This window comes from Antechinus flavipes, chromosome 5 (genome assembly GCF_016432865.1).
Source record: "Antechinus flavipes isolate AdamAnt ecotype Samford, QLD, Australia chromosome 5, AdamAnt_v2, whole genome shotgun sequence".
In the NCBI taxonomy this organism is placed as follows: domain Eukaryota; kingdom Metazoa; phylum Chordata; class Mammalia; order Dasyuromorphia; family Dasyuridae; genus Antechinus; species Antechinus flavipes.
In genome coordinates this window covers 211,193,791-211,213,301 of record NC_067402.1, presented here as the reverse complement: position 1 = coordinate 211,213,301, position 19,511 = coordinate 211,193,791, and the positions used below count along the sequence as shown (strand labels likewise).

Below are 19,511 nucleotides of genomic sequence, written 5' to 3'. Positions count from 1 at the left end.
GAAAAAAAGAAGCTTTAAGAATTTACTTTTTTTTCCTTTGACGCTTGAAAAGGGGAATTTCCATATTTGTGAATTGTTTATGAAAATATTTTGGTGCCACGTATATGGTGTGTTTTTTTGTTTTGTTTTTGTTTTTTAATTAGTATTTTCTAGAAAATCTTAAGATAATGAAACTTTAGAATTTGTAATTTATAGCAAATAATTTCTTTAGCATGTAACTTGGAGCAGAAGAGATGTTAGCTTATTTAAATTGCTCAACATCACAAATTTTCTATAAGAAATAACTGCTACACTGCATGTACAGGTAATTGAGTATTTTGTGGATTTTATAGAGATGTTTCCTATATATGATTTTCCCACTTAAATAGTTTTAGGCAAAGTATTGACTACTCACTAAAGGGACCACATTTCACTCTAGATACTGCTTTCGCTAAAAATAAAGATGATGGAAAATGGTACTATTTTGATGACACTAGTGTCTCAACTGGTTCTGAAGACCAAATTGTGGTAAGTATCTGTTTTTGTTGTTCCAAATCAAAAGAATCTTTTTTAGACTGTTAAAATTAAATTTAGTTATGAAAAAAATACCCACAGAAAGAGATATAATGTAGTTCATTTTTTATAGAAGTATTCTAATGATTCAGGACTGATAAACGTTAGTTTTTCTTGATGGAGAGTTGCCAAGCAGTTAAGAAGAGAGGTCTGTCTTTTAAGTTGGTGTAATAACAGAAACAAGGTTACAGTAATCATTCCTTCTCTTGCCTTATACTTTCAGTCTTTTCCTCTGCCTACAAGCATCTTCATTTCTTTCCATCTCTTCTTCAGTACTCTGGCTTTCTTATTGTCAGTATATATTTTCCTTCCATGCAGATCATAATCCACCCATGCCTTCCTGGTTTGTGCTAGTCTTGCTTATGAACTCATCCAGTTTGTATAGACACCCAGTAAGCTGTTCATCGGTTCTCTTGACATTGGATGGATATTAGTCACTGAGTCAGTAAACATTCATTAAGCATCTTCTATATTCTAGGCACTGTGCTGAGCACCTAGCAAATGGGTTTCCCAGAGAAGTTCGTCAGTGTTCACTTAGTTTCATGACAGCCTATTTGCTTGGGTTTTGGATTAAGGACGATGCTCTTATGCTTTTATAGAGGGAAGCAAAGCAGAGAACTTGTTCTTCTGCTTTTCAGCAGTCTTGTCACATGACTTCAAAGAGGTCAGAAACAACATCAAGATCAACTTCCATATTGATGTAAATTACTTAACTTGAAAAGGTTACAAACCAAGACTCAAATGGAAGAAGAGTTGGTGTGTGACTTTATTCACAAAGGATTGTGGACTCAAATGCAGCCTCTGAGGCTCAAATGCCTCAAATGATCCTCTTGATCAGTCCTCTGCCACTTGTATTAATTTTGCCTGACAAAACCAAGAGAAAAGATGTCCCCCATCAGCCAACTGCATACCATACATACATGGAATGTTGGTTACAGTAAATAGAGAAATTTTGGATACTGTGAATTACTTCCCTTACCTTGGCTTTATACTCTTCAGGGATGTACCTATAAATAATGAGGTTCATGCACACATTGCCAGAACTAGTTCAGTGTTTGGGAGGCTGTGGAGGAACATATAGGAGAAAAGAGGCATTAGGTTACCTTCCAAACTGAAGATCTACAGAGCTGTTGTACTGACCTCATTGGGGTAAGCCTGTGAAATTTAGTCTATCAGCACCATGCCAGGAAATTGAATGGCTTCCATTTGAATACCTTAGGAAGATTTTGAAGATCACTGGCAGGATAAAGTATTGGATACTGAGGTTCTGTAATGATCTATGCTGCCAAGCATTTATATACTGCTGCAGAGAATGCGGCTCCAATGGGCTGACCACCTTATTTGAATGTCAAATGTACATTTGCCTAAAAGACTGTGGAGAATTCACACAGGGCAAGGGTTCCCATAGAAGTTCAAAGGAGCAATAAAGAGAGATGCCCCAAGATCTAGCTGAAGAACTTTGGAATCTGTTATGAGTCATAGAAGATTCTGGCACAGGACCACCCAGCATGGTATGCCCACATCAGCAAAAGCACTACACTTTGTGAGCAAAGCAGAATTGTAATAGCTCAAGAGAAACAAGAGATGCGCAAATTTAGATTCATCTTCCTTCCAAATGTTCATAAGAACTATTTACTATCAATCTGTCGTCTGAGCTTGTTATTGGTCTTCTCAAGCCAGGGTCACACACACTGTATCTTGACCCCCAACATAATGATGTCATTTTTTTCTTCTTTAAACACAAACAACAACCAGTGAAAAATTCAGAATAAAAGTGTCAAAAGATGGTCCCTGCTCTCAAGAAGCTTGCAGTCTTATGGAAGAGACATCAAGCAAACAAATATGTTCAAACAAGCTAATTGTGGGAAAAATGGGAAATTTAAAAGAGAAAGCACTAGAATTAAGAACAGTTGGCAAGATTTCCTTTAAAAGAAGATAGGATTTTAGTTGGGGCCAGTAGGTGGAAAGGAAAGAGAAAGGACAGCATTCCAGGGAAGAGGATTAGCCAGAGAAAATGCCCATGGTAGAGATAGAATGACTTGTTCATGAAATAGCCAGGAGGCTTTGTTGCCGGATCAAAGAGTATGTGGCAGGGAATAAGGTAGAAATAGCCTGGAGTGGTGGGATAGATTAGAAAATTCTTAGAATACAGAGGATTTTGTGTATGATGCTTGGGGCACTAAGAAGTCACCAGAAGTTGATTGAGTAGGTTAAAGTAGGGGCACTTTCTTTGCCTGTGTAACATGATTAGACCTGTGCTCTAGGGAAATCAGTGGAGAGGCCAGATGGAGGATGAACTGGAGTTGGGACAGACATGAAGACCCTCCAACAAGCTGCTTCAATGGTCCAAGCCTGAGTTAGAGGTCTGCCCCAGGGTGGGGCAGCAGTATCAGAGGAGAGAAAGGGCAAATCTGAGATGTGACAGAGGCAAAATTGGCAGGCCTTGGCAACAGATTGTATGGGGCAGGGGTGTAGAAGGGGTAAGAGATAGCAAGAAGTCAAGAGTGACAGATTAGGTTGTAACATTGGGAGGATGGTGGAATCCTCAATAATAATAAAGAAGTTAGGAGTCAGAGAAGGACGGAGAATTCCATTTTAAACACATTGTGTTTACATCCAGTTCAAGATGTAAGAAAGGTCATTGGAGATGCAAGTTTTGAAGTCAGCAAAGAAGTTGCAGCATAAAGATAGTCATTAAATCCATGGGAGCTGATGAAATCACTAAGTGAAGTAGGACAAAGAGAGAGGAAAATACGGCCCAGGAGAGAGTCCTAGAGGGGACATCTTTGTTTAGACAGCATGATCTGAATAAGCATCCAACAGAGAATTTGAAGGACTGGTCGTTTGGGTAGGGGAAGAACCAGGAGACAGTGGGGTTCCAAAAATATAGAGAGAATAGAGTTATCCAGGAGAAAGAGGGTAACCCCAATCCTGAACCCCACCTATTGGAGTCAGAAAGATTGAAAATGAGGACTGTGAATGAGAATGAGATCATTGAAATTGGCATTTAAGAGGTCATTGGTAACTTTGGGGAAGTTGGAAATCAAATTGTAAGGTGGTAAAAAGAGAATGAGAGGAGAGGAAGGGGGAGACCCTTATGTAGACAGCCTTTTCAGAAAGTTTTTCTACAAAGGGCAGAAAACATAGGATGATAGTGGGAAGGGAAAGTTCACATGAGAGTTTTTGAGAATTGGAGGAACATGCACAAGTTTGTAGAAGCAGGGGAGAAGCCAGTAGATAAATATTGAGGGTAAATGATAGAGAATTGAGGAAGGGGGCAGCTCATTGGAGAGAACAATGGAATGCTGTCTCTTGAACAAGCAGAAGGAATTATCCTTGGAAAGGAATAAGACCACTTATCTTGTGAGAGTGGCAGGAGACAATAGTAATAAAAGGCATCTAAGTGATAGGAAGTAAGAAAGAGGGGGAGGAGGAGGAGGAAGAGGAAGATTGGGAAATGATGGATGATAAGAGATCAGGAAAAGGAGAGAAGGCAGCTTGACCTCTCTTTTAAAATTCCTTTTCCTGTAGTTTCAAATGCCCTTTCTCTTTCCCCCTTTGTTGTCAAGGTGCATCTATCCATGCCCAAAAAGAGATTGAGCAGCCTAATTTAAATAACTTTACAATCATGTCCTTACTTCAGTCTATGTTTTATTATAGAACACTTCAATCTAGATATGATCCAACAGATATCCTGACCCTTCTTTTATCTGCCTCCATAGTCTATAGTGTTTTTTCTTCCTGCTCAGGAAGTTCCTGTTATCATGTAACATGTTTAGGCTCATTGAGAAGAAAAAACCTACTCCATAAAGAACGTGATTTTTCCCTATTTGGACAGTTGCTTAGTAAAATTCTGATTTGCAAAAATAAGTTGTTTTTATTTCTCAAGTTGTATGAAAAAAGCTGTTGGTTTCATCTGTATATATGAACCTTGGACTGATACTGCAAATGACCATTGAGAATAACCCAGAATTGAGTAAGAAGAGATTGAACTATATTTGTTGCCTTTGGAAAATTAAATATATCTTTTAATGAACCCAAATTTCTCTCTGAAAACAGAGGCTCATCTTTTTCAAGACAATATTAAAGTGCTGTATAGTCGCAAGACAATATTAAAGTGCTGTATAGTCGCAAAAAGTTGAGGATCATTCAAAGAATTATAAAGATTATATGGCTATGAGAAGATTGCAACACATTACAAAGCAAAAAATTATGCAACAGAAAACTATATCTCTTAACCTTTAAAAAGAAAAATATGTACAGGACAGGTAGATGACCCAGTAGATAGATTACCAGCCCTACAGTCAGAAGGTTCTGAATTTAAATCTGATCTTGGATACTTAACACTTACTAGCTGTGTGATTCTGGGCAAGTCATCTAAACCCAAGTTCAGCCCAGCCATTCATCCAACCTCTTCCTTACTTCTTCCCTACCAAAATTCTAGGTAGAAGTCAGCAGACTCATGTCACCTGTTTGTTTTTGTATTGCTTGAGAACTAAGAATAGTTTTTACTTTGTTAAAATGAAATTTTACTGTATTTTAAAAATGTAAAAGCTATTCCTTGGACACAAGATTTGGTTCTTAGGTAGTAATTTGCTGAACCCTTTTCTAAAGAATTTATTTTATGCTTGTATGTGTTTTTACTTCTTTCCTTCAGTATTTTACATCCATTCCATCTTTCTGGGCCTCCATTTTCTCATCTTTAAAGTGAGCAGATTAAAGTAGATGGTCTCTAAGGTTGCTTTCAATTCAAAAAACCCTATGATCCTTGGGGATCTGTTTTTTTTCCCCATGAAGTTGCCTTCTTAATGATGACTTTCTTTTTTAGTTTTCTTCTTTTTATTGATTTTTTTTTGTTTTTACATCATCTTCATTTCCAAATATATCCCTCCTCCACCTCATAAACCATCTCTTGTAATTAAAAGTCAAAGAGAGTAAAATGCAATTTAGCAGAATTAATCAACACATCAAGAAATCTGACTCCACAGGTAATGTCCCAGCCCATAGCCCCACATCTCTGCAAAAAAGGAAAGAGAGATATTTTTTTATCTCTTCCCTTGATCATTATAACTGAACATTGTTCTTTTTTTTTTTCATTCATGAATTCAAATCTAGATCTGGGAAGAGACCTTAAGGGCAATTTAGTCTAGATACCTCATTTTGCAAGTTAGGAAACTGTGGCCCATGGATATTAAGTGATTTGCCTAAGGCGTTACAGGCATTAAACTACCGAAGTGAGATTTAGATGCAGTTTTTCTGACTCCAAAGTTAGTACTATTGTTTCCACTGTAGCATACCACCTTTTTATTTATTACATTTTTGCAAACATTATATATATTGTTTTCCTAGTTCTGGTTGCTTCACTATCAGTTTGCCCACATCTTTTCATGGTTCTTTAAGTCAGCAGGGTTTTTTTTAGATAATAATCAGTGAACATCTACTTTTTGCTTAGTTGTTTGCTCTCACAAAAAGTGCTGCTATGACTGTTGTGCTATATCAAAATCTTTCTGTGATTGACTTCCTTTGGATATATATATGCTTTAAAAGAGCGATCATGGAATCTGAAGGTATGACTATTTTAACTATGATTAAATTCAGGTGGATTTCTAGAATTATTAGATCATTTGATTTAGTAATAATGCACCTACTTTCTATAACTCTTTGACTATTGACTCTTCCCAACTTTGTATCCTTTGTCAGTTTGCTGGTTGAGTTATAAAACATGAACTTTTTACATTTGAATTTCTCCTGTTATTAGTGATTTGTAGTTATCTTTTACAAATAGTTTATAATTATTCCTTTGATAACTGTTCATATCCTTTGACCACTTACTTATCTAAGGAAAGGTTTTTGCCCTTATGTACTTATATGTGTTCTCTATATATTTTAGATCAAAATTTATTTGTTTTACTTCAGTCAGCAGCTTCCTTTTAATTTTAATTACATTTTGTTTTTATAAAAGTTTTTCAATTTCACATAATTGAAATTTTATCCCTTATATGAAGAAAATCTGTGTGTCCCTCTCCTCCCCCCTTGCCCATAGCTATGGAAAATACCTGTTCTTATTCTTTTCAAGTTTCAGAGGTGATTTTTTTATAAATGATAATAAGATCTTTAAGTGACTTTTCTGCTTTGAGTAAATTGTAGTATATGGCATAAGATGGTGATTTAAATCTTAATTCTGCCAAACTGTTTTGCAGTTTTCCCAGTAACTCTCAAATAGGAAATTTTCTTTTCTTGAATATAATAAATTCGTCACTGAAAACTACATCACTGAGATTGTTCAGTTCTAATTCTTCCTTATTTATTGTTTTACACTTCCATTTTTTAAAAAAAACTTAACTATTATTATTTTGATTCACTCTAAAAAGTATCACTTATGGGAAAACAATATTTTAATCTCCAGACCCAAGTGACCTTTTCTTAGTCATTATCTTCTTAACATCATAATGTCCCTTTTGACACCTCCTCTTCCTTTTAAGAACTTTGCTCCTTAACTTCTTTGACATTCTACTATGCACTGAATGTCTTTTTTGTTTCCTTTAGATGAATTGTTAAATTCAAAGTCTAGCCTAGATGGGAAAAATCATGTCAAATCCTACATACTGGGGATATAGAGACAAAAGTTTGTGGCCTCAAGTAATCTACCTTCTGACTAGGGAGACGTGCTTATATAATTTTAAGGAGAATACATATAAAGTAAATACACAATATTTTGGGGAGGGAGAGAATGGCAATTAAGGAGGTTGGCAAAAGCTTCATGCAAAAGTTGACACTTGAGCTGAGTTTCCAAGGAAATGAGGGACTCCAAAAGGTGAGGAAGGAGAGCAGCCCATGACCAAGTGACAGGCAGGCCAGTGCTATATAGAGGAACTTGCAGATGGACTAGTATGATCAAACCATAGACTTTGTTGAAGGGTACAAGTTAATAAGAAGAATAGGAATATAGGAAAGAACTAGATAGTGAAGAGTTTAAAATGCCTGACAAAAGAGTTTATGCTAGAAATAATAGGGAGAAACTAAGTATAGATTGGAAGAGAAAGAAGCAGGGTGGTGATGTGGTCAGACATGTGCCATAAGAAGATCACTTTATCATTCATGGATTGGAATAAAAAGAGGTAGAAGAGAGTGGGACCAAGCAGGAGGCTATTTAAGTTGTGCAGGTAGAAGGTGATGAGGGGTCCAGAACTACAATGTTGGTTTTCTGAGGAGTCAGGTATGGAAAGTGTGGTGAGAAAAAGAAATGACAAAATTTAATAATAAATATAGATTGAAGAAGAGTGAGGAGTATCCCATAATACCACAGATATCATGCCCCTAGAAGTAATAAGAAAGTTCAATAGGTAAGATGGCTGTGGGAAGAAAATAATTAGTCTTATATATGTTGAATTTAAGATGACCATGGGATATCCCAGTTTGAAATGTCCACTAAACAGTCAATGAGCCTGAGACACAGAGAAACTAGGGCAAAGTATATACATTTAATGCTGGGGAGATGATTAACCAAGTGAGAGAACATAGAAAGGGAAGAAAAGAGAGAACACCCAAAGTCAGCTCCTAGAGGCCTCACTCATATTTGGTAGTCATGACAATTAATGATTATCCATCAAAGAAAAATAAGTGTAAGTATTAAGGAAGTTAGGCGAATCAGGAGAGAAGGATGTCACCAGAACCCTGAGACCATTATGTCCATTAGTAGAGAAGAGGGGATCAGTTGTACCAAAAGCTGCCAGCCCAAAGGTCAAGAACTGAGGATTGAGAAGAAGCCATTAGATTTGTCAATTAAGAAATCAGTAATTTTATCCTGCATTATCAGTAGGTTACTTTTAAACTAAAAACATCACATAGTTAAAATAATATGTCAGCTATTTTGATTTTTATTGTTGTCCTTCTTGTGTTTCTTTGTCATCCAGGGTTTTCAGTGAATTTGGTCCCACAAATGTTCTATTATTAATGAGATATGTTAGCTTGTGTTATGTTTTACATTTCTTGAAATATCACAGAGCAGCACTATGAGATCTAGCTTTCCTGACTTTTTCATCATCTCCCCATATGACAATTCAAGTCACCTTAAATCTGTGGTCAAAATTCTTTCATCTGGATAACATCAGGGAGTTGATATAAATGCTCAGAAAGGTCCTTTCCTGTCCTAAAATTCAAAGAATTCTGTTAGGTCAGGAACTACAGGTTACTTTCTGAGTTTTTAATTCCTAGACAAGACCGTATATGTATGTAATAAATATTTAGTATGTATTTCAGATGCTGTTTTGATTCAAGTTTGAACTAGTTTTGATTTGCCCTTAATTATATTTACAATATAATTCTGTTATTTAGGAATTTAATGGTATAGTAATGAGTCTGAAATAGTTTTTAATTCTGTAAATAGGATTCCTCAGTCATGTTTTTTTAATCTTATTATTAGAAAGAAAATATACAATGGTAAGTTTTAGTTCATTAGATTTTTTTAAGTAGTTCTGAGTGCCTCAGTTAAACTAAATTCTCTTTTACCCCGTCTACCTTCATTAAGTCACATATTATTCACTTACTTGACTTCATCTTGCTTCTCAAATCATATCAGCCATCATTTAAACATCATTACTATGTTAACACTCTTTGTTTGTCTGTGTTTCTGTCTGTGTGTCTGTCTGTTTGCTCCCACAGTCCAAAGCAGCATATGTGCTCTTCTACCAGAGACAGGACACTTTCAGTGGAACTGGCTTTTTTCCCCTTGACCGAGAAACTAAACAAGGTGCTTCAGCTGCCACAGGCATCCCATTAGAGAGTGACGAAGATAGTAATGAGAATGACAATGATATAGAAAATGAAAATTGTATGCACACTAACTAATGAAAGTCCTAGAAGCCATAAAAGAGACTTTCCTGCAGGTGGTTTCTGTTGAAATAATGAAGTTACCCACCACATTAAAACAGAAGTCTGAGACGGGGAGTTTCAAATAAGAGAATGTAAATCCTTTATCAGATTTTAACTTGTGCAGTACTTGAAGTGAAACACAATGAAAACTTTAACAGAAATTGTCTCTTAATACATTTACAGTCTTGTATTTACAAGCTAAATATATATAGGAAATCACAAATAAACCCCTTTTAAGTTTGCTGCTGTTTTGATGAATTATGTTTCTTTAATTGTTTTGGATGTGAGTTAACTGATGACAAATGTTAAATTTGTGGATGTTGGTCATTTAATTTACTCTAATAAGACTGCAAGAAAACAATGACTAAACCTAGTTTTTGGATGAACTTACTCATGTGTATTAGGCAACCATTCATATTACTATGCTATTTAGCTGCACTATATGCAGCATAAATACTACAGTAGTATTTTTTGGAAAACCAAATTTTCAAATCTTTCCCTAATAATCAAGCTGGCCTATCAAGAAAAACTGAATCATGGTGGAAGAAATAAGCTCAGAAAGGTTATTTCTCTTTGTGGTATCATTAACATCAAGAATATTATGTTCATCTAACTACTGCTGTGGAGCAGGCTCTATTTCTCACCGCATATGAAGTCATTTTTCAGTTAAATATTCCTTATTGCTGTTGGATCTATTACTTAGACATTAAAATTTTTAACTTGCTTATAAGAAATGCATAACTTCAATCTGGTGTTTGTCCAAAGTTTAAATTTGTGCTGCTCATTTTTCTCTGCCCCATTTTTTCATCGTTTGGCAACTTTCAGCTCTCCCAATTACTATAAAATAAGGTCAGACTTAATAGTATTCTGTATCCATAGTAATAACTGTACATCAAGCTTAGATGAGATTTTTTTCATGTACTTGCCTTTAAATCATTAATGGACAATTGGCTTTAAAGGTAGGTCTGTTAATTTTCTTTGTGTGTTCCTGATGGAATTCACCATAGCCTTACAGCTTTTCTCAGAAGGTAATTTGTTATAAGAGAATTGGCATTTGCATGTTCCAGAGTCAGAACCTGTACAGCATATAAAGCATACAAACCTTGAATTTGATTTAGTTAACCACATTCAAGGCTTCAGGATGCCAAAAATATGTGTGAACATTTTAATCATTTTTTATTTGCTGCTTTTCCCTTTGATCTAGTTGAAAGAATGTATTGTTGATTGGCATACAATACTGCCTTTAATAGGAAATCTTTTAAGTGCTGGGACACACTTCATATACCTACCTATGACCTGAGGAGTTGCTTTGTGTCCCACTGTTATTGAAGCAAAAAGTATGTTCTTCACTTGAACTAATCAAATACAATAGGTTATAAATTGTGTATTGTAAATAAAAGTTCACTCTGTGAGTGCACATTTTGGTAAATTATTTATTTATGTTAGCATTATTAAAAAGAGGAAAAAAAAGATGCATTTGACCAGGATAAACGAGGTATGTTGAACATGGCTTTTGCTTTATACCTTGATATTAAAGCTGGTGTTTCATCCTGGTATTTTAAAGCTGCTTTTTGGATTTTTTTTGGTTTGTTTTTTTTTTTTTCTAATGTAAACTAACCTCCTGCATGACAGAGGTTAAAATTTTGTCTGCACTTGAGTTCACTTGAGTTTACATTTGAAATGTGCATGTTTATTTATACAGATTTCAATAAAGCTATTCAAGGCCTTATTTAGTCTTTCATTTCTTACTCTGAACCTTTTGACAAAAGCTTTTATTATATAGGTAGGTGACCAAAATGTCATTCATTAGTTATTACATCATAATTATAGCTTAATTATTTGAAATGCTTCAAAACCAAAATGTATCCTCCTAAGAGCATATCACAAAAGCTAATTTTAACTGAATATCTCCATTTTGAACCATATGCAAAACAGACATGCAAAGTAGCATGTAACATGCTCATTTTTCTGAAGAATGATAATTCAAATTCATGTTTTTTCTACACCTAGATTGTAATTTCTACCTTTACAAAGAAGATGCATGTAAGACCAGAGATCTAGATCTAGATGGAGTCAGATAGTAATCAGCCCTCTCAATTTTAGATGAAATTGAGGACCATAGAGTTTGTCACTTAACTCAGTTTTATACATTGACAAAAAACATTAAAAACTGTTTTAACACTACTGTAAATAACAAAGCCAGAATTTGAACTCTTGCTTAGTGATTCTCAAATTCAGCACTCTTAACACATTATAATTAATTTTTAATGTTTTAAATTATTACTATAGGGATAGAGATTTGACCTATGATTTCACTCATATGAGAAACCTAACCCTTCTTTCAGGTAGAGGAAACTCTCCACAAATGTGGCTTAGCACTCGGAATTTTAAGTCTTAGGAGAGATGATCTGCCCCTATCCTTTTACAAAAAAAAAACTAAAGCAATACCCCAAAAAAAGGTTAAATGCCACCTCTAATTTAAAGGAAAAATAAAACTATTACTTTTATATTTTAAAACCCTAACAAGAAATCAAATGACTTAGTTTGTTACAGTGTACCCACATATGAGTATGTGACTGTTTTAAAGTACCTTAATTTAGTCAAAACTTTTATAAAATTGAATGTCACATTTTTCAGAATTAATACTTTTAGATTCCATCCATTTCCTCTTACCATAAGATCTGTGTTTTTCCATATATGCAAATTACATGTCATAATAGATTTCAGATTTTTTTTTTGGGGGGGGGAGTAATTTAAAACGTCTGGAGTTTAGAAGGGAGCCTCATTGTCATTGAATTTCTAAAATTTGATCTCATGCTTCTTGTACAAATCATTGTTTCTTTTGTAACCAATATTTTATATTCATCATTTCTGACACCCAAATGCAAGATAATGATTTATGACAGTGAGTGAGTGCTGAACCAAGTAAACAGTTTAAAGTCAGACTTGCTGCTTTACCCACTAATTACATGCTATCGCATTATTTAAACAGAAATAAGCAATAGAAGAAATGAACCAATGAATAAGAGGATTCCAGGAGCAAACTCTTTAAGTATTCAGTGTGGGAACCTACCCTTTCTAGGTTTGTCCTTATGAATAAAGTTTGAAGAATTTGGGAGTAATACAAGGTCTAGATTACAGAGATCCTCAAACTTTTTAAATAGGGGGTCAGTTCACTGTCCCTCAGACTGTTGGAGGGCCAGACTATAGTAAAAACAAAAACTTTGTTTTGTGGGCCTTTAAATAAACTTCATAGCCTTGGGTGAGGGGGCGGGATAAACGTCCTCAGCTGCCACATCTAGCTCGCAGCTGTAGTTTAAGGACCCCTGGACTCGAATCTCAGAAGAACAGGAAGAAAAGTGAAGAAGGTGTTAATTTCTGAAGCCACAAAAAAAAAAAAAAAAAAAAAACTTTGCAGATTAAGAGAGATGAAATGATAGGATTTTGTCATTTTGGTCATTAGGTTAAAAAAAGAAACTAGATCTGTGATTTCCTTGGTATTAGTAACTCCCAAATAAGAAAGTTCTTTCTACCAATGAAAGTCAAAACTTATTCCATAATTTAGGAGTCTTACAGAGCTCTCTACAGCACTAAAAAGTTAAGTGACTTCCAGTAAAGGCGGACTCAAACCCAGATTTTCCTGACTCTTCAGCTGACTATTTTATGTTATGTTGCCTTGCATTATTAATGCTTTGTTAATCTTCCATAGACTAAAATGTGAGTAAATTAATCCAAATACATTTGGAATTCAGCTTTTTTTCCAAAATATATTTGTTCCTCCTGTAACTTTTGAAAGATCTGTTCCACTAAAGAATAGAAAAATTAACAAAGTAAATTTGTTAATTTACGTTCTCACTAATTTTTCTCTTTCATTCAGTTGCAAAACTTTAAGTCACATAATCAAGTTTGCAGGAAATATTTGCTTTCACACATTTGCAATATATTCAAACTTATGCTGATTATTTAAGCTTAAGAATTTACTTCGGTGCCAGAAATTTATTGGCCTTTCATACATGTTCTTTATTATAAGGAAAGAATGTTGAAACAAACTATGCAAATAGCGATAAAGAATACTTAAAACTTAGTTGAGAAAAGTAAATTGTTATAAAATTTTTAGTGAAACTAGGTTCAAAAATTTTATATTTCCTATAACTTAAATTCTAAGGAATGCGGCATATATTTTTTTTTTAAATCAGAATTTGATGATGTTAAATATAGACCTAGGAATATTGCTTTAAAATACTTGGGCTTTGAGTCAAGACCTGGATTTAAACTCTGTTTCTGACTCTTAAGTGAACCTGCAGCAGGTATTTAACTTATTTGTGCCTCAGGAAGGTCAATAGAACAAATTAACTAAGCCCCTGGAAGTGTTTAAATGTGTCTTAGTGGACACAGTTTCTATGTTGAGTTTTTTGTACTAAGGAAATCACAAAGCTTTACCGTTTTGGCATATTAAAAACTCAGATCAGTTTGAGAGTTAGTTCTTTTAGAAGTTTCTGGGAAATATATTCCTTGAATAGCTAAAAATGTTTTCATCTTACTTGCATGTTACTTTTAATATAAATGCTATATAAGAAAATTGTTCATTACATACAAGTATTTTTAAATAGTTCATAGGATTAGAGATTTAGAATTAAAAGGCCATCTAGTCCAGCCGCTTTATTTTGCCAATGTTTACCAAAGTGACAATCCAAGAAACAAAGTGACTTGGCAAAGGGAACACAGGAAATAATAGAGCCAAGATTTGAGTGATGTTTTATCAATGGAAACTATCATCAATTGAAATGAACTTTTTTTCATTTGTAAATAAATTCAATTGGATCTTTAAAATAAACCGTTTACCAATTTTGAAAAATAACTATAGAAATGAATGAATTTAGCCAGTATCATGCCTGAGGGAAAATAATGAAACTATAAAAAGTACAAGTCAAATTCAGAAGCACCATTCTAATACACTTTAATCTAAGTGATTCTAATCCTGTCGATCATTTACCTTAATTTAAAATGGGCAAAATGCTAATGTACCTATACAAATATGATCAATACATGTGGAATCAGAGATTTAGAAGAAATCTCAGAGGTACTTAGAGTTTAGTCTTCTGGATGTTATTTGTTCAGTAGTAATAAGTATCAGTGGTGTGATTTGAAACCAGATTTTCTCAATCCAAATCCTGTGTTCTTTCCGAATTTAGCATACTCGATTTGAAGAGAGAAAAGTGAGGTTAACATACCTGTTGTTAAAACCAAGGAATCTTGTACAAATGAAGAGGAATGATAAAATATCCTTGTATGTTAACCAAAACAAAGTAGACTGTAGTTCTTAAAGAGCTCCTAAAACAGCACAGAAAATCTTTGGTTAAGATGATTATTTTAAAAAATTACAGAGTATCCTCTCTGTGGACCAAAAACTAAAAACCTCAGAAAGAATAATAAAGAATTTTTTTTCTTTTTAACCCAGAAGTAAGTTTTTCCATCCAACTCAGTACGATGCAAAAATAAACCTGAAGATTATGGAAAAGAGGTTCACACCTGGGTCACTATATCAGGGAAGCTAATAAGCATTATTATAAATTAATTTGAAACTTTTCATCTGGCAGGGAGGAAGAGGTGTGATGTACAAGTCATCACAACTCTGGTAAAGAGGAAGGGGGAGAGGTGGGGAGGGCCTAGAGCCAGAGCTACTTTGTCAAAAAAGAAGCAAGGACATAAAAGGTTCCCCAAAGATCACTTAATAGGAAGATATCCCAATTGTACCTTTCCTTAAGCATTGGGAAACACATAGTTGATATGATAATCAGCAGGTGTTAATGGCATGGGAGTGTACAATTAAAACCAATCTAATCTCCCAATAAACTACTAAGATGTGTTGAAACAAACTCCCAGTTAGGGACTGTACAAGTTTCCAATCAAAGCTAGAATCCTAAGTGGACTCACTAAAGAGATTAAGAAATCAGTCATTGAGGACTACTATGGGACCCCATTGCCAGATACAACTGGATGAACTGGAGCAGAGGCATCCAGATCACAGTGGGGTTAGGATCAATGTTTACCCACCCCATCCAAAAAAGCCAGAGGACTGTCCTAATCAAAACATCCCAAACCAAGTACAGACTGGAAATAAAGCACTGAATACAAAGAAGAAATGCTATTTATGAAGTGAAGCCCAAATGAGCTGATCCAGAAAAAAAAAAAGTCCAAAATACCAATAAGTAGGACCTTGGAAGATAAACTGACTTAACAACAAAAACTACAAGAATGACCAGAAGAAATTAGTCAAGAAATGTTATTTTTTTTAATTGCTAATTGAGGTTTGAAATAGAAAAAAAAAAAAAAAAAAAACTTAGAAGGTGGAAAAATCTCATGCAAGGTTAAGAAAAAGAATGGAGCAAACGACTAGACAATGGAATATAATTTTGAACAGTCAAAACATATGACCTGGAAAACAAGGAACAATAAATTTTAAGAATTATCAGACTTGATGAAAACCATGATCAAACAAAAACTTTGAACAGTGTACTTCAAGAAAATATATAAAAAGATTCATCAAAAAGCATTTTTTAAAGTGCTAGTCTCTGCTGAGCATTGAGGATGCAAAGATATTTATCCCATCTTCATCCTTTTCCCCTACCCCTTAATGTGGCCTTCCACTGCATCCTTTTCTTTCTTTGAGCATTGTCCATTCATAATAAAAACCAATCTTAGGCAATTTGTCTCATTTAATTAAATGGCTATCCTGATGACATGACAACAGAGTGCTGAAAGGACGCTTGAATGATTCACCTCTTCCTCATCCACCATTAAAATGTAAGTAGTTTATCTTTATAAATTCCTATTCAATTATTCCCTTGTATTTGGCTTTTTATCTTTTAACTCCAGTATAATTAAAAGTTCCTATTTAGGTTCAGCCTTTTTTAACAAAAGGGGGTGGGGAGAAAATCTCTCTGGAATTCTGGTAATTCTGAGGAAAAGAACCATCCAGATGAGATCAATTCTCTGTCTCCTTCCTCCTCCCTCCCCTAGTTGTAAACTGGGGAACCATGACCTGGTGGGAAGAGAGCAAGGTGCTTTGAAATGCAACCCCTAGAAAAGTTATCAAAGGAGAAAGAGTCGGAAAAAGAACAATATGGGGAAAAGATAGAAGTTAAATAAAGGTCTCAGAAGGAAAAATATTCAAAGACCTTGAGTATAATTCAGTAAACTAACAGGGAAGACATTAAGAGCCTCCAGATCCTAGTGAAAGAGTTCAGACATCTATAAATTAATGTGCAAGATAAAGGAAAATGATATACCTGATAAGTAAAAGTCTCTGTATTTTTAAGAGCATGGAACCACAACATACTTCCTGAATGGTTTAAAAGAGAAAGAAAAATTATGAAAGCAGAATTTATGGCTTGCCCAGTTGAAAAAATCAACAGAATAGAAAATCTTGAATCCAAGATTTGCCTTACCAAAGAACCTAAAGAGAGGATAACAAAATGGCTAAATTTAAAACTTCTATTGAGAAAATTGTTTTTTCTAGAAACCTGGAGAAAGATCTTTAAATACAAAAGAAGCTTGAATAAACTTTAGCACCTATCAAAAAACACATGAAGTAATGGAATAATGTATTCCAAAGAGCAATGGAGCTCAAAATGCCTCCCAAATTGATGTCCCCTACAAATTTTCCCTACTCATAAATGAAAAAAGAAAATGAATATTCAATCATAAAACCTGTTCAAAATATTCTTAGAAAGAAAATGAGACCTGAAAAGAGTATTTCTTAAAACACCACAGGACAAAAGAATTTAGCAAAATACTATTAAGAAATTCATCTAGATGTACAGCAGGACATAAGGATTTATGCAGAATTCAAATAAAAATCATAATGCAGAAACATACCTAAACATAGCTTAAATCTCACAACACCTTGCCTTCAGGTAAATCTGATTTTTGTGGGACTAAATGACAAAATAAGAATGCATAAAAAGAGGAGAATATGTGGTGTACGCTAACCAAGTCAGAGGCCCTAAGTCAGAGGTTAACAGTGGATTATAATTCTTGTAGTCTTGGGAAAAAGAGAACTGGTGAGGAGGGAAAGAGGAGAAGAAAAGGGGAATCTTATTTCAGTGGTAGAAAGGGTATCACAAATAGATGCTCCATGGGGAAAGTCAATCTATAAAGAGAGATCTGAACATAAAAATGAGCATGACCTGCAAACATTTGGTGCTTAAAGCACTTATCCTTAGAAGGAAATCAGAGATCTGGGAGCAGCTGAAACCTGGAAGAGTAGAAGGACATGACCCAGGGAAGAGATTTTTGAGGTTAATGAGGAAAAAAATCAACAAGGGGAAAATAAGAGTAATGAACTGTATGATCAGGCATAGAAAAAGTTCTGCCTTGAGGCAGTATATTATCTACAGGGATTGGTATTTTTCAAAATAAAGCATAATAGAGAAAAAAAGTAATATTTACACAGCATTGATAAACTATTTAGAAAACCCAAAATACCTAACTCAAAAATGTTAATACCATGAGAATTACAGAAAATAAAGGAGTAACTAAGTGTAACAATTATGAACCAAAAAAGTAAGTCTAGAATAGAACAAGAAGATAATGGGTATGAAGAAAATAAATCCTTTCTAGAAAAAAGGCATGAAAAATGAAGGAGATGAGAAGTGGGCATTCTGTTTGAGAGGGGAAAGTAGAAAGAGAAGAACTAATTAGACAAAAAGGAACTAAAAAGCAAAACTCTGAAACAAGGGGAAAGGAAATACAGATGAGATGGGGGTAAAGGTAAAGGGACAAAAGGTTAAGGGCACCTTTAAAAAATTTTTTTTTAGCTAAAATAACGAGACATTGTACAGTGTTTATAGTAGAAGAGAGGGAAATTATAATTTGGAACAGTAACTATTAGAAACATGGAGAAAAATATTAATTTAATTTTAAATGTGAATGAATCAAGTAATCCAATAAAGCAAAAATAAGTGGAAATGTATTGCTTACAAGAAACATTTAAGAAACAAAAATAATTTAAGAAAGGGGGCTAGGAAAAAAAAATGTGCCACTCATCAAAAGAATTCCTCCAAAATGGGGTTGTAATCTTGCTGTTAGACAAAACAAAAGCCTTCAAAACTGGAGTGTTCTGGTCAGAAAATTCCAAGCTCTTCAGATTTTCCCCACAAACAAAACAAATTTTACCTCATAGTGAACATAGACTGGTGAAAAACAAGAGTTGGGGCAAAAGGCGTCCTTTGGGGCCATTCCAAGAAGAGCCAGAGACCATAGGACTGAGGTTTAACCAGTGTGATGTATAAATACCTCCAGGCTACCTCCACTGAAATAGCAAGTGGGGAACCCTGAGGCTAGCTGGGTTCTGAGGTCGCCCAGTCACAGAGACTTTCACTTCTCAGACAGCCTGGGGAGTCCAGGGTCTAGTGGAAACCTCCTGATAAGGAATGCCTGGCCCTGCTGTGCTGCAAAGATATAGCCCTGGAGAAGGAACCCATCAAGAAACAAAGTGGAGCAGGAATGCTATTGGCTCTGGGCACTTGCAGGAGGGTGGAGTTTTTGATTTGGGGTTCCACATCAAAAGGGACAGCTGAAGTGAAGCCAGAGGGACTATTCCCCACACCCCACAATTATGGGTGGTTACACTGATAAATTCTCATCAAAAAGGAATAATAAGCAGGCAAAGGAGAAAGAATCTAACCACAAAAAGTTACTCTAGAAATGAGGAAGACTGGAATTCATCAGAGAATGACATTGAAGTTCAAAAAAAAAAAAAAGCCCTTCTACCCTAAAGAGTAACATTAAATGACTACCTGCCCAGAAAGAATTTATAGAAGTCAAAAAAGAATTCAAAAATCAAGTGAGAGAGATTGAAGAAAATATATACATATATGTCCATGAAAAATAAGATTATGAAAATAAAGTCAACTAAAAAAGGAAATCCAGAGTCTTAAAGAGGAAAATAATACATTGAAAATTAGAATTGAGAAAGGGGAAGCCAGTGAAGCTGTAGGAAACCAAGAAATAATAAAACATAATATTAAAAATGGCAGAAATAAAAGACAATGTGAAACATAAGAAAAACAAGAGATATGGAGAAC

The 19,511-nt window shown here is 34.6% G+C and overlaps 1 protein-coding gene across 4 annotated transcripts in view; it reads left to right on the top strand.

Annotated features, from left to right (window-relative positions):
- USP15 (ubiquitin specific peptidase 15) overlaps positions 1–11,152 on the top strand; it is a 154,145-nt gene extending 142,993 nt beyond the window's left edge. For all 4 annotated transcript variants that reach the window (XM_051961331.1, XM_051961333.1, XM_051961335.1 and 1 more), the window contains 2 exons: positions 419–507; positions 9,214–11,152. In XM_051961331.1, coding sequence (XP_051817291.1) covers positions 419–507; positions 9,214–9,399 — 275 coding nt within the window. In that variant the 3' untranslated portion in view covers positions 9,400–11,152. The remainder of the gene's footprint in view (positions 1–418; positions 508–9,213) is intronic.
- Positions 11,153–19,511: the final 8,359 nt, after the last annotated feature.